Raw genomic sequence first — 15,953 nt, forward strand, 5'->3', positions numbered from 1 at the left:
CAAGTAGTGCACAAAGCAACGGAAGTTAAAAATATCCACAGGTTGCATAATACTGTAATAGGCTAGGGAATGGTTTGCTGATGGCACAAAACTCATTATGGTTCAGAAGTTTTCCTGCTTTATACCAAGAAGGAAAACAGGTGAGGATTTTTTTTTTTTTTTTTTTTGGTTGTGGTCGCATACTGAATACAAAACCAGAGAGCAGAGGTGTGGATTGCAGGGTTAAGTGACTCGAACAACAGGGAACAGCTATTCGTTACCACCATATTCCCTATATCATGCACATCAATTGCTTACCTCGTCAAAGGACATACAAAATTTACACACATGCTTATTCTCATTTCATTTTTTTTCTTTCATAGTTATGACCTTATTTACAATAACAACTTGTTAGCACTAGGAAAAATGGGCATCTTTGTGAAAACGAAGACCAACTCTCAGGAATATATATATTGGAAAAGGTGGGGTTTAGGGTTAAATTATACAGAGTCTTCTTAGCTCAAAGGACAGACACTGTTCATAGTGTCTTTTCTGCCAAAGCATCGCATATTTTCCATAAGCTCATAAGGAAGCCAGAGGGAATACAAAACATTCCTTTTCTTGGATAATTAACAGTGTAAGCACTACTATGAACAGCTTTTAAGCCCCTTCTAGAAAGGTATTTAATGTTTTAAACACCTGGTAATATCTTCAGATAGCTGGGCAGGGTCTGGAGGGTAGAACTTCACATTAAATGCAAACTGCCAAGCACCACCTGGAAAAGAACACAGATTTACTGGAAGTACACTGGAAGTGCAAACAACGGAGATGCTCATGCTGTTTGATTACCAGCAGACTTAAAAATACCCCAGTCAAGCAATTCATAAGAACAGGATGCAGTATCTTTTTCTCATACATCATTCTGAAGATACTACCTTTCACTCTCACAATTACAGTATCAGATCAGATTTTACAGCTCTTTTCTTATTTAGTAAGATTTCCACTGAAACAAAGACCCTAAGGGAGCAGTGATTTATTTCTAACACTTAAAAACACCTCTGTCTGAAAAAAAAGTTTACTTGAAATAACCATGTGAAAACACAACCTATACAAGCTTTAAAAACCAGTAACTGAGAACACAGAGGTGCTGATAACACCGCCAGCCAGAGTACAAATGGGATCTGGAGCGGGGTGATGTGCTGAGGTCCGGCTGCCCAAACCAGATAACAGCATCCTCTCAGGGTGCTGCCTCAGCACATAGCCCCTGCCGCCAGCAGACATAAATTATTGTGCAGACAAAACTGCAAGGACAAACACAGAGAGCATGACTGAAAAACAGTACATAACACTGGGGAATTCTTGTTTAGTTATTTCAGTAAGTTTAGGTGACTAAGGGGAACAACAGTGGTTTGTGTCACCAGTTTGGGATTGTTTTCTTTTAAACGTCAGCTTTAAATGTTGTAAAGAAAGAGTATCAAGACTAAAAAGAAGAGTTGAACACAATATGTAAATATTTCTGAAAAAAGGGACAGGTTATACTTGTTCATGTCTTGAATGCAAATAAAAAGCAGTAACAAAATCCCAAACCACAGTGTTCTTACAAGCAACACAGTGGTTTTTCAGTAACAAGACTTTTCACCAAGGCCTCTGTTGTGGGATATACCTCTTCTATCGCATAAATTACAGTATTTCTCTAGGTCTGTAAGTCAAGAAACCAAAGCCAAAGTAATGACACTTTTGTTTTCTGAAACACACTGATGTCAAAGTACAAATCTAACTAGAAATAAACAGATCTCTCTTGAAAAGTCTGTATTGGCTGTGTAATAAGGAAGTACTTGTGAACACTGTGAAAAACATGACAGGGTAGGGCTTTCCCATGATCTTCAAATCAGAGACACCTTGTGTCCAGGCACCTCCTAAAGAGTATGGAGTTTGAAGGTCTATCTGGAACACTCTCTGGTAAGATAGCTTATATGGGGGACAGATCTGCTTGCCTGGAAATGCTGTATGGTTGTCCTAATTGGGTGTTTGGGAGTATTTATTTAGGACAAGGAAATTTCATCCCGTGCAAAGCCACATCTCCTTTGCACATCCACACACCCAAGAAAACAGGCTCAATGTGTGAGAAGACTTCTGACATTTACAATCAGGACTTCAGCTCAGTGAGACTTTTCAGCTCCTTGATTTTAGGAACCATAAAAGCCGGTAGAAGGAAGACTTGGCTGAGCAGCAAGGACAGGGCACATGTTCACTGGGGAGTGGACCAGCCCTGAGGTGGGAGCAAAGCCTGTGGGTGACAGCTGGCCCCACAACAGAGGGAAGGGGCCATGACCCGAAACTGTATTCCTCTAGCACACACAGAATGAATCAGACCTGTGATATAGCATGGATGGTTAAAATACCAGAGTAAGAGGCCTTCACCTCTCACTTGCAAGGGTTTAAATAAACCTAACACTGTGCAAGTTAGCAGGTTATAACTAATGGTGTGCAAACCAGGGGCTGCACACACAGTGACACTCTCATTTCTCAACCACTGGGATGAAATCCCTATGGTCTGCAATGAAAACACAGATATCTAAGTGTTATACAACTCAACCAGCATTTAGCAGGATTATATACATGTGTTTTGGAAAGTGTCATGGGTAACAGCCCTACTTTTCCACGTGGTCCTGTTCCAAACTTCTGGGGTGAATTGTACAGAGCAAGCAAATGATTGCTGTCATCTTCTGCAAATACAACTGTCCCCTGTGTCAAGTCCAGGATGAGACTCCTTCCCTGGTTATCGTCTTGCTGTCACAACCTTTCATGGTCTATCTCACAGCTCAGGCACATATTAAATGCAATTCAAATCAGTGGTGTGGAGCTGAGCTGCTTTACTTGCACTGACCATCAGTGTAACCTGACCCATTGAGGTCTATAGCACCTTCCTCTCCAGATTCATCTTCTCAAGAAATCAGAGGCAGATTTTAATTAATTTTCTTGCAGATTACTTGGTTTTAATGAAGATAATACTGGTGGAAAGATGTGGTTGCTCACAGTAAGTGGGGAAGTTTTCCAGCCAGTCTAAATTAACCCTTTGAATCTTGGAGAGGAAAGCAATTCATTTGCCAGACCTGACCCAACAAATGTGAAATGCCAGATGTACTTGCTTGTGAAAACACAAGTGCTAGAAGAGATCATTTTCAAAACAAAGAAAAAACTACTGAGCTTTCCTGCCCAGAGAAGTCACATACACAAACATATAAATAATATAGGTGAGGGGGGCAAAAAAAAGGCAGGTCAAATTTTGAGTCTGGCAGTCTTGATGAAGTTTTCCTTTGAGAGGCTTTTGAATTTCTAATGTAGCAGAAGCTAAATTTAACAACCCAGTTTTTAAAAATATTCATAAGAAGCAGAAAATTGACTGGTTCTCTGTGAATTGAGTGGTCCTTTTAGGAGCAAAGTTCAAGCTTTTGAAACATGGGAAGGAAAGATATTTTAGGTAAGAGTGCTATCTTTGCATCAGTGAAGTATTTCAGTATAAAGCAGAAGCAGTGATCCTGGCTATGATATAAATATCAGTAATGCAAAGAAATAATTTATATACTTGGCCCAGTCCCTAAGGTTATGTTGCTTAATGTCAGACTTCAGGTTTTTGCATCTCTGCAAATGTCAAGTTGTTTTCAGCAACGCAAGTTCATGTGTAACGAGTCTCAGCAACCGCCGGCACTCATTATGGGGCAAAACACCTAAAAGATGCAGGTGATTCCTTTGCCAGAGACTCAGGATAGATTGCAAAAGACGACTGTGAAATAGGCTTTGTCACCCTGGAGGAAGCATGCTCTCCTGGGGCAAGACACCAAGAAGGGGGCTGTGGCACTGTCCCGCCTCTCCCCTCACCCTGGGGGCAGTGGGGCTGGGGAGAGGGGGGCTGCCTAGTCCCTAGTGCTGGGGGCACCCTGGTGGAACAGGCCCTTTGACCCAAGAGCGGCGAGTGACCCCAGCCCTTTAGGATCAGAGGGCTGGGCAGTGACGGGCGCACGGTGCCCGTGATGCCCCACTTGCATGCTGGGGAGCCCCCTCTGACTCTTGCATCCCTGCTCAATGACACAGGGGTTCGACGCCTTCACGAACACCAAGACTTTTCTGTGCAGATTTTTGGGGTCCAGATACACCAGAATGAAAGCTTTCCAGACACCCTGAAATAAACACACAAAATGATAACAAACTTACTTCGGATCTGCTTCTTGATTTCCTTGGCAGGGTCCAACCAATTCTGCAAAGAAAATGTTTCCTTTTTTCAATTTGAATTAGAAAACACAATAAACATTCTTTTAAAAATGGTGTTATGAGTCAAAGCTAGAACACACAAAGGTCTGTCAGCCCTTTCTGCTTGGAGCAGCAGTAGGCAGGGATAACTTTTAAGATGTGGCCCTAGGTAGAATTCAGATTTTTATTAACCTTCCCAGATATTAAGGGGTTGAATGGTTTGAAGTTTAAAAAAAAACCAACAAAAAACCAAAGAAATTAGCAAAATAGATCCACATAAATGGTTTTCCAGAGTATCTTCTGGGAAAATTAAATTTCTACAAGCTTGTTAAGAAGGTTTTTGGTTGGTTGGTTGGGGTTTTTTTCTCTAATCCTGGAAGGGCTGAAAAGCCTTTCTAGAGGATAAGCAAGCGTGGTGTAGGGCACTGTCCCATTTGCTTCCTGGCACAGGCATGAAGGGCTCCCCAGGGCAGAGGAAGCATGGAGAAAAACCAGAGGCAGAACCATCCACATTGTGCAGAGGCCAGTGACTATGCAAGACAAAACCTCTGCCAAGGAGGTGGGGGAATTATCACAGCAATGTGTTACTACTCCATGGTTGCCAAGGAGCAGATGAAGAGGTGTGCAGCAGCTTGGGGTCTCTTAGTGCCACTGCTGCCTTGTCCTCTAATAGAATTATTATTATCTAATAATAGAATAAATTATTATTTAAAATGCGTCACATAGCCCAGAACAAAAAGTTCTCTTCCCCAAGGGAAGTTCCAATTTCTCCAAAGACAGATAAACAAATGTATCAGAGAAAAAAAAATACCAAAGAAATATCAAACCAGCAGAACACAACAATCTCCCCCCAACAAAAACAACCACTTCGCAGCTGTCCAAACCTGGTCTGTGGTGCAAAACATGAGCCTGAAGAGCTCCAGCTATTCCTGGCATGAAAGCACACTGTGCACCAAGAAATTAAATAACCATCAGGATTTCTATTTTCAAAGATGAGATGTGATGTGGGCACATATATTGTCTGGCTGAAAGTTATCTGGTAGAGGGTGGAGGTGAATAGCTAAGTACTTTGACATTAAAACTATGCATCTTATTGATCAACATATGTGGTGACAGGAAGTTATTCTCTTAGCTGTTTAGCTTTGTAAAGTAAGCGGTGATCTATAAATGTTTAGCGCTTCTGAACCACCTGCTAATAATGAATACATTCCTCTCTTTCCAGTACAGGAAAGAGCACCTATCTGCAAACGCACTTAAACACCTGCCTAACTTTTACCACAACTCAAAATTAAGCATATGCTAAAGCGTTATCTTGCACTAGCATGGACCAAGTGTCTGCTTAAGTGATTTTCTGAATCAGAAGCAAAATCCTCCTATGTAGAAATCTGTAAAGAAAGGGGAAAAGAGAGACAAAAAGACTGATTTCTTTTGTATCATATCTAACTGAAACAAAGGCAAGTCCAGAAAATACAACTGTTGTTCTCAGAAGATATAAACAGCTAAAGAAGTAGTAGCAGCTCCAGCTCCATCAAGGAAGACCTTTCAGGCCGTGCAAAGAACAAATACTTCACCTGGTGAGCTCTGCTAGGCTACTGCACATATTGCTAAGAAGTTTTGTTACTGGTTTGTTGCAAAATATTTATCTTAAAGTGCCAAAATCACACAGCATATTTTAAATGATCCTTTGATGCTCCCTTCATAATGTGTCCAAAACAATATATATATCTCACCTGCAAATTAGATCATCTTGGACAGTGTTAATACACAGCTTATTTAATACCAATGTTGAGATGCAGACAAGCAGAATGTGATTCACTATCGCTACCAAATGCTTCTGAAGGCTAATGTCTTTAGCCAAATCAACAATAATGCTAAGATAAAGTAAGTCAAGACTTAAAGCCTTACTTTATCTTAGCAGTTAGCAGGAGCAGTCAATAAACTCCTGGCTATCTGTATCCCAACAACAGTATTATTAAGCCATATTTTAGTATTATATGTTTAGTAGTGTATCTATGAATGTAAATCTGACTTTCAGCTACAGCAGTAATGAAATAAATCATACTAGAAAGAGAACCAGCTATATGATTAACTACTTTTATGTCATAAATAGCCAGCACAGAAGGAAGCCAAGGAAACACTAGGGATGCTCTCAAGAAGTAGAGTTACAAAAAACGATAGCTCAAGCTATGTCTGTGGAACTTGGCAAGGAAGACAAAAACAACTTCTGGACTTTTTGCAACTGCCTAGAGGGTGTCTCAGGGAGCTCTGATGTTCACATGTCAAAGGCCAGCTGCAGTTTTGTGGGTTACCTTTTGGTTTTCTGTGTCTCTGTATGTTAGCCCAAAGTAGTCTTTTTCCAAAAGGTTCAGATGCTCGCAGACTTTGTCGAATAGCACTTGGCCTCTCGAACGTTTCTGTGGGAAATGAACAGGAAAAAAAATCATCTATAAGCATTAAAATAATGCCTTCTCTTTTTACTCAATAACTCCAAAGCAATTTAATTCAACTCATCCATTTTTCAAACCTATTGACCTGAAGCTCCATGAGAATCTACTGAATGGGTCAAAACTGCTTTTCATAAAAGTTAAGTTTTCTTGCAGAGTTAAAAATAAGTCAATACATGTCATTTTTCAAGTTTCAGTGAGAAGGTCTCTTCTGCCTTTCAGAAATGGCAACTTCAAACATATGCCAAGGTTGTATCTCAGCAAACTGGAGTGTTCTTTGTGTGCAAGAGTAGCAACAATTCCTGGTCATGGACTATCAGAGGTGTGACTGGGGGGTGATCCACTGGAGGAAAAAAAGAAACGTGGAGATACTGCTTCAGCAACAATGTGGACTGACTCCAAGATCCTTTTTCGCCTAATATACAGGGAAACCCAGTAACGCCATCTACTGAAATCACTCAAGAGCCTAGTATCTCACTGGGAATGCAGCTGGGTAAGAAAGCAGCTTTCTAGTGTCCCACTAACCTTCTTTACTGCTAACAGGTTAAATGAGAAGATCTCTCACTGTCAACAGCCAGAGACCTTAGCAGAAGCTTCGTAGTATCTCTCATGTTGGACAGTAAAAATTCAGGTCAACCTAGTTCTCAGCCTTATATGCGACACTGAGATAAAAAGCTCAAAAAAAAAAATGCAGACAGAAATGTCCTCTTTATAACCTACACCTGCCAACTTTGACATTATGATATTATGATAAACAATTCAAAATTATTTGGGCCACTGTTTCATCACTGACTGCTTCCCCAAGTGCAACTCAGCTAAAGGAAGAAATCTCCCAACTTTATTTCAAGCACGTGCATACATATTTTAGTTGATGTCAGCACCACATTTCATTTATCTGTAGCACACACTTGACTTGAAGGAGACTTGAAATACACTACTTTCGTCAAATGCAACACAGCAGGCTGACACAAAAAAGGAGAGAGAACGCCGCATCTGAATTTATGCTTCACCACTGACAGAGCTTCGCTCGGACCACGCTGCCAGCCCAGCAGCCTTGGCCAGCGGGGTGGATATTTTGCAATCCAAGCTGACACAGCTATGCCAACAAACCCATGGAGCCCAACGCTGGCCTCAAACTATTTTAGAAGTGGTAAGCAAGCCAAGAGGGAAAAAAAAAAACCCATAAAAGAATTGAGGGTTGCTGCCTAACACCCTGTGAAAACATTACGAGAGATAATGGAGGGAGTTGTGTGGCATAACCTAATTTATGTTAAATTTGGTATTTCTACTGGGGCTCTGATAGCATATTAGAAATGAAGTAGGGAAATATCCTCTACGTTTTTATCGATGAGGAAACTGAAGAGTGTGGCTGATAGAGTCTAACAAGTGTTTTTCCAGCTGAGAAAAAAAAAACAAGCACAGAAGTGCATTGCAAGCCTATTGCTGTAATCTCATTTACTGCATCTTCCAGCATCATTTGAGCAAACAGCTCTAGGGCCTTGTTCTGCTTGTCACGTTTTCCACCCTGTAGTAGGAAACATAAATATACACGAGCTCCTTTATAATGTCAAACAAATGTTTAGTTAATTCTTCACGCCCCAAACCTGGAAGTAGAAAGTAAGAGGTTGGTGGTTTTATACTTGATGCTCTATGGAGGGGATAAGGTAGATAAAAAAGATCTCATTACTGGTGCAGAAAGGAACCAACTCAAAGCCTTCAAGTCAAAATAGTCACATTTCTGCTATAAGCAAGCAATGCTGTATTTTGCCAGATTACTTGCTTTTCTACTTGATAACAAACCAGGCAGTTGTACTAAATGGAGAGAAATAAGCAGGTTAGCTCTAGAGGATACCTGCTTTGAGAAACACTATGTCTGCACCACTGCACCATTTACATGTATTTGAATTGTGACACTTCGATGTCCTCTTAAGAGTCAGATAAGGCCAACACAAGAGTTGTTTTATGTGGCTGATCCATGTTGTCTACACAGATGTCAGCTTTGAGAAATAGTAACTAGCAGCTGCAAGGTATAGTGCTCTGACAGGGAACTGCAGGAAACAGTTCTGTGAGGTGGTGCTGAAATAAAAACCAACCAACGAACAAAAAAACCCAACACTCAGGAATTCTTGTTTGGCTATGCATTGCAGTCAATTGAGAGTAAGTATGTCAAGCCTGAAATAATTTGCATGGCTCATTTTTTGTCTGTGACAAAATGTATCCTCCTCCTCCTGTACGAAGATGCCCAAGTTGCACTTGGCTGCTTTCCACAAGATTCCTGCTGCATCAGGATATGGGAAAACCCAGTCAGTGCTGTGAGAGGTCGTCAGAAATACCATGTATAACTGACAGCCCTTCCTGGCCGGGGTCCTCTCTTCACCAGACACCAGGTGTGAACTGGTGATGGTTGAGGAGAAGCTTTACCAGGACCACTTCCCTTGACACTGTCCATAGAAATGCCCATCAGTGTCCAGACACAAGCTTCACATTGCAGCCTCACTGCTGCCCCTGAGCGGCTCTTGCCAGGTCAGAGCTGACCCATTAGAAAAGAATTTAGAGAGCTCCCATCATCTGGGGAGTGGAGGCTGTCTGGCAGAGGAGCCTCCTAATGCAAAGACCAAAAGAAATCCTCGTGCCCCTGTGTATATGCAGCATTGTTGCTTTGTACCCACGTGGCATGAGCATGCACACTCTCCTTCTGAAACATCATTGCACAGAATGACAGTCAGGGGAAGCTACTCCATAAATCCATGGGAAATTAAGAGGTTTAGTTAGGAACATATAATTAAAGCAACTGAACAGACCTCCTATGCTCTTGTTAATTGCTTTCATTTTACTGTGTGCCCAAATAAGCATGGCACACAAGGCACGGGTATCACTGCTATGGTGGGGAGAGAATGGGAGGAGGAGAGAAAGGTGAAGTTACAAATTCCTACAGCTTCTCAACACCATCCTAAACCTTTGCTTTCCACCATTTTGGGGTGACAATTCTAAGACTGACAGTCTGCTGGTTACTGTGGATCACAACTTAATGCCAAAAATGCCAATTAATTCTCAGTAGTTCAAACGACATGAATAAAAAAAAATTACAAAAATGTCAGACTTCATGCTACGAAGTACTGGCCCTGTAAATGAAGTTTTTCTGAAAGGTAAATATGGCAAGAGTCTCCTCCAGAAATATTCTTAGCTATTTTTCAGGCATGAATGGGATGAAATGAAATGTGCAGATGTGGAAAAAGGGACACTTTGCTTAAGCTTTGGGAAATCAAGACAACACAGAGAATTCAAAACATAGATTGAATAGTATAAATAAGTACAAAAGCATGTGAGCAAAAACTTTACGCTTTTCACAGCCTCCTCCCTGCAGCTCTATAAAGACCAGGGTTCTTGCTTGAAGCTGCAATGGGAATAAACAGCCTCCTGGTCAAGCTCCCAGTGAAAGGAGCCAGCAGCAGCAAACTTGGCAAGCCTGCACCCGCCAGCAATTCCCACACGCAAGGGAGAGGAGAAGCAGCCTCTCTCCTCACCAGCTTCTCCTTGGTTTTGGAGCTGAACTTCTCCCTCCTCAGGAGTCCAAGGCCACAAAAGGCTCACCTCTCCCCTAACTGTCTTCTCCAGAAACAGTCCATGCTCAAACCTCTCCATGCCAGCTTCTTCAGCCCATATCCCTCCATCACACTCTCCTCCCCTTACAGGATCACCAGACCAAGATAACCCTTAATACATCACTGACAGTGAGGAGCTCAAAAGCAAGTACTTCCATCTTAGCTCTGCCTGGATAACAAGATTATTATAAAGTCAATTATTCTCATTGGCGAACATTTGGGTACAATGTCTGGTACTTCTCAATCAGAAAAATAATTAGAAAGTTTTCTTTTATTATGATTAAGCCCTAAGCTGTAAAGTATTTATGAAAAATGAGTATTATTAAAGTGAAAAAAATGCAAGCCTTTGTTATAGATACATTATCACTTCAGCTACAAAATATGTATTGCACATTAATATAATCACAGAATCAGAGACTGGTTGAGGCTGGCAGGTACCTTTGGAGACTGCCTAGTCCACCTACCCCTGCTCAAGCAGGACCACCTAGAGCAGGTAGCTGAGTATCATGTCCACTTGAGTTTTGAATATCTCCAAGGATCGAGACTCCACAGCCTGTGTGGGCAACCTCTGCCAGTGTCTGACCACCCTCATAGTAAAAATGATTTTTAATTCTGTTTAAATGGAAATTCCTGTATTTCACTTTGCACCCCTTGCCTCTTTGTCCTGGCAAATGGATATCAGTGACCACAGCCTGGCTCTGTCTTGTTTAACCCTCCCATCATACATTGATACACATTGATAAGATCCACCTGAGCCTTCTCTTTTCCGGGTTGAACAGTTCCAGCTCTCAGCCTGTCCTCATAGAAGAGATGCTCCAGGCCCTTCATCATCTTCGTGGCCCCTCGTTGGACTCCGGTACGTTCATGTCTCCCTTGTACCAGGGAGCCCAAAACTGGACCCAGCACTCCAGGAGCTGAGCAGTGGGGAAGGATGACCTCCTTTCATCTGCTGGCAACACCATCCAGGATGGCACTTGCCTTCTGTGCCACCAGGGCACGTCGCTGACTCTTGTTCACCTTGTCCATCAGGACCCTACTCATAAACTCTATATTGCAGCAATCAAGCTACCAAAACCGTATGTTACTGTACTGTGATAAGGAATGAGGAAAATTACGTGGGAAACAACCAACCAACAACTTCCTTGTCATGCAAACGTTAGTAAGATCCCAGCAACCCTCTTTGCTATTTCGTGAGATATTTAAAATATTACGTGCTGGATGGTGCTTCCCAGACTGGAAGACAGTTGCGCCAGAACAAAATTTATGAGGATCCAGAACTGCCATCTCTGAGAGACAAATTTTGCTTCTCTGCAAGAGTATAGGCTTGGCTGTCTCACAGCAGGAGGCACAATCTCTCAGAAACGTCTCCTTCAAGCTGCTGTGGCTCCCGATTTGGCAATCCTGTCCTGCCCCTGAAACATGACATTTGCAATCTTCCTGCGGGGCATTTTGGCACCCACATTGGTGATGCAGCCTGAGCCTCTCTTCTGATGCACCCTCACCTTGAACAACACACCTCTGCTTGCTGGGTAACCTCCACCCTACCAGAGGAGACGTCTTCTCTAGCTTTGTTCCAGCAGAGAGATGCCCGTGCTAAGGACCTGTCACCACTCAGGCTTATTCCAGACCAAAACCAACCCTCTGTCTGGCAGACTTCTCCCTGGAAGGCAATGCTGCACTGGGACCGGTATCTCAGCAAGGCCAAGGAGCCTCTGTTCTCAGAGGGTTTCAAGGCATTGGCCAGGCTGACCCAGTGCCAGCCATTACCTTGCTCAAATTAGGGACTATCCCTGCCCTTCCAACCACCACAGCTGTGATACTAGGCTCCCTGTGCACCTCTGCAGGTGCTAAGGGGTTAATCATCCTGTACCTGATTAAAAAGTGTAGAGTGTTAGTCTACTCTCACAGTCTATTTTTACTCATGAGCAGACTACCTTCCTCTCACTAATAGAAAACTAGCATGAACAGCAAACAGCCCTCTCAGCTTCCTAGAAATGAAAGCTACTGCAAACTCTTAAGTGTCGCAATTTGGAGCAGTTCTATTTTTGCATCTGATGCTGCAGCCTCATGTGGATGCAAAATGCTGAGCAAGGGCTGTCTGCAGCATGCAGGTATGCCCCTCCCATCTGAAAGCAATTACAAGAGATCACATTCAGTCTGAATTTTACAGGCAAGGGAAAAGCTAAAGAGAGAAAGAGTCCCACAGCCAAACAGCTGTAACGGGATTAATTTTTGTCACCAATAACCATCATCTCCACAGCACAGTAACTGCAAGGTCAGGGCACCCCAATGGATTGAAACTTCACCTCTCTGTTCAGTCAAGGAGCACAGCAAGATGGACAAGTATCCCAGCTGCGGATCTGGATTTTACATGGAAAGCGTTAGCATATATCTTTCTGCACAAATATATATGCAAACACGACACTGCCGCTTTTCTCAGAAAAGCTGTCAAGCTTCCAGAAAGCAACGCTACACTAGCACTAGCCTGGCGTTAAACTCTGTACAATTACTGTAATAACTCTCGTTGGGCACGACTGCTGGAAGAAGGACAAACAGATTAGTATCACGAAATGCCGGTAAGAATAATTGGACTTTAAGTGATGTTGAGGTTATCTGGTTTGCATTCCTAATTAGCATTTGCACTTTCCAACGGATCTTAACAATGCACTGTATCAACGTGTGGGCTGGCCCTAGCCTTGCATGCTGTAATGTATTTTGGCATGTGGCCATACTAACCTCTTCCTTTTCCCTCATTCCTTCTGGGGGGGAATTATTGGCTGATTTTTTCATTTACAATGTGCATAATGAAAAATATTCCTATTGTGTCCAGAGCGGTGATTTTATTTCGTTTTACTGTTTTGATTTAAATAACTCGCAAAACGCAATTTTGGTCAACACTGTGGTTGTCTCCTCTGCACAAATGCGAGGAAAACACCCATAAAAGTTAAAATGTATATGGCAACAAATAACTAGCATACACAAGGGGAAGTTCCTCCATCCCCACATTGCAGCTTCTGCAATTATTCTTCCAACACGGACAACTGTAAATAATTAACTGGTTGTCAGGACACAGTGAGCACTCTCTTTCCACAAATTCCCCCAGCTGAGTCTCCGAGTTGCTGAATTCCAGCCTCCTCAGAACACGTTTTCTCATTCTTTCCTCGTGAATTACCCAATTTGCACAAAAATATGCCCAATCCCAGAAAAACATTACTTGCACAGTCATTACTTGCAAGCTAAAGCGATCAACTATATGCAAGCTTCGAAGATGACTTTTGTACTGGGAACCCCATTTCTGGGGGAGGGATCTGAGCATCACATCTATGTCAAAACTTAATATGCATAGGCAAATATGTGCCTAATTTAATGCACATAATACGTGCGCACACAAACGTATGCAATTTTGTAAGTGAACGTTCCATGTGGTTCCAAATTCAGAGGAGCTGGTGACCACCTTACAACACTTTTCTGTCTACGGAGAGTCAGTTAATAGGTTCTAAACTCATACAGTTACTCTGGTAAGAAGTGCATTTTTACCTGTGAATGAAATAAAAATCTACATACTATGACATTTCCCATGTTCTTCCTGAAAGAGTTTGAGCTGGTCAAGATACGAAGGGCTGAACTGAGAAATTCTAGAAGCTAATCACAGCACTTCAGACCAGAAAATTTCCAAGTAGGGAGAATATGGGGTTTTTTAAACAAATTTTGATTGGAAGATGAAAAAAAATAGCAGAAGGTTTATTTTCCCCAAGGAACATAAACAGAAGAAGTAATTCCTAAGAAGTCTAACTTCATTTCACTTCTACACATCTGTAATTTGCATTTTCAAAGGATTTGCTTTTGTGCTGTTTATACTTCTGCATAGTTTCTCCACATGGGGATAAGAAGATGAAGGAGAAAGGTGACAGAAGACAAAATACACCCTGAATTTCTTTAAATCTATAATTTCTCAACTGAAGTCCTCAGCAGGAAGCTACATGGGGAGCATCCGGGAAGAAGAATAGGATGGAGAATCTTTCCTGGAGTGTTAATTGACAGAAAATCAGCAAGTTTTCCTCTGGTTTACTGAAGTATATCTTACAGGCGACATATAACTTGCAGGATGAGAACTTTTAAAAGCATAACACGACTTAACCACACGAATTTAGGCACCCTACATCCCCTGCTGTGCTTGCTGAAAATGGCATTGGCAGTTCCAGAAATATCAACATTTAGTTCATCTGAAAGTTCAGTGTGTTGAGAGTGATGTTCCAGGCATTACATTAAACATTTTGAAGGAAGTAACTTCTGCTATGGAAAAAAACTTTGCTGAAGTTATCAGTACAACGTTGTACACCAAAGACATCAGTAAGATATAGAGAATGACAAAACAAACAGCAAATACCCTACTCCCCTCTCCCACTGACAAACAGAAAAAAGTTTAAAGGTAAAAGAAATTAACTCATATTGTCTTTTTACTCCAACTATTTTATGTTTCTTAGGGGAAAATCTTGGGTTTGACGTATGCAGAATATTACAAACAACCATTTATGAGGACACATGTATCCCTTGGATGGACACGATACCCTCATCTAGTCTATAAGCAGTTCGCCAGCATGTGTAGGAGATACTGAACAAGATTTTTCCGTCAGCCTTTCAGGTGTCAAAAAAGATACAGGCAACGAAAACAAAAGGTTCAAACCAAAACACATTCATTTTATTCATTTTTTGGTTCTCAAATGAAAGTACCATTTAATCTTTTACATGCTTCAGTGGTAAACTGTATTTGGAGATGTCCCAGGTCACAATTCCAAATACAATCTACTGAATAAACAATTTATCCAAATGCGGGGAGAACTAAGAACTAGGCAATTTCAGAAAGAATTGGTTGAATAAAAGCTGTGTTAAAGAGACTTTTTTTTTTCCAATGTGAATATATTTCATATAAGAAAATGCCTTGCCTGAAAGCTTCTTTCTTTATTAACTTTTTAATGGGTTAACCTGCATATACATCCCAGTAGGGGACTAATATGTTCTAATAGTTTGAAATAAAACCTGCAATAGTATTTTGCCTATCTCTGCTTTTTAATTTAGAACTCTATCCCATACTGCTCTGGACATATGAATAAACACATAAGAAAACTTACAGTAGACTATAAGGTGTTTTAACATATAGTGACAACTGATCATTTTCTTTTTTTCCCCATCGCAGTAGTACTACAATTTATCAGCTTATTGATATTTATTGTAATAAAGCATATTGAAATGTATTACCATTCCTGAAAATAACCTTTCTGACACCTATCTCCCAAGGATGTAATACAACTATTTAGATAAATACATATTACATACCTGCAGCAAGTGTCAATGACATTGTATAACATGACATAGTTTTTATCAGGGGCAACCTTCTTTAATGCCGTTTGAGCTTGCAATCCTGAAAAGCTAGCACTAATCTAAAAAAAACCCAGGGGGCTGTTAAATCCCAGTAAGAAGATTGGTGACCTAGTCCTGATTCTGGCATCAAACCAAATTAGGGTTTTTGCTTTCTGCATCAGCAGTAGAGATCACACCAGCGCTGGCATCACATAACTCTAAGTATACTGACGTGTGCGCTACACAGTTTTCATGCTTAGGAAGAAAGTGTGCACTTTGTTCGTGGCAATGCAAATCGGCAAAAGCGGGCACCTGAGAAATA

The 15,953-nt window shown here is 41.4% G+C and overlaps 1 protein-coding gene across 29 annotated transcripts in view; it reads right to left on the minus strand.

The window, feature by feature from the left end:
• Positions 1-15,953, minus strand: part of EPB41L3 (erythrocyte membrane protein band 4.1 like 3) — a 142,130-nt gene that overhangs the window by 34,445 nt on the left and 91,732 nt on the right. For all 29 annotated transcript variants that reach the window (XM_074899161.1, XM_074899155.1, XM_074899152.1 and 26 more), the window contains exons 4-6: positions 6,537-6,641; positions 4,192-4,234; positions 679-754 (exon numbers count right to left, since the gene is read on the minus strand). In XM_074899161.1, coding sequence (XP_074755262.1) covers positions 679-754; positions 4,192-4,234; positions 6,537-6,641 — 224 coding nt within the window. The remainder of the gene's footprint in view (positions 1-678; positions 755-4,191; positions 4,235-6,536; positions 6,642-15,953) is intronic.

This window comes from Athene noctua, chromosome 2 (genome assembly GCF_965140245.1).
Source record: "Athene noctua chromosome 2, bAthNoc1.hap1.1, whole genome shotgun sequence".
Taxonomy (NCBI): domain Eukaryota; kingdom Metazoa; phylum Chordata; class Aves; order Strigiformes; family Strigidae; genus Athene; species Athene noctua.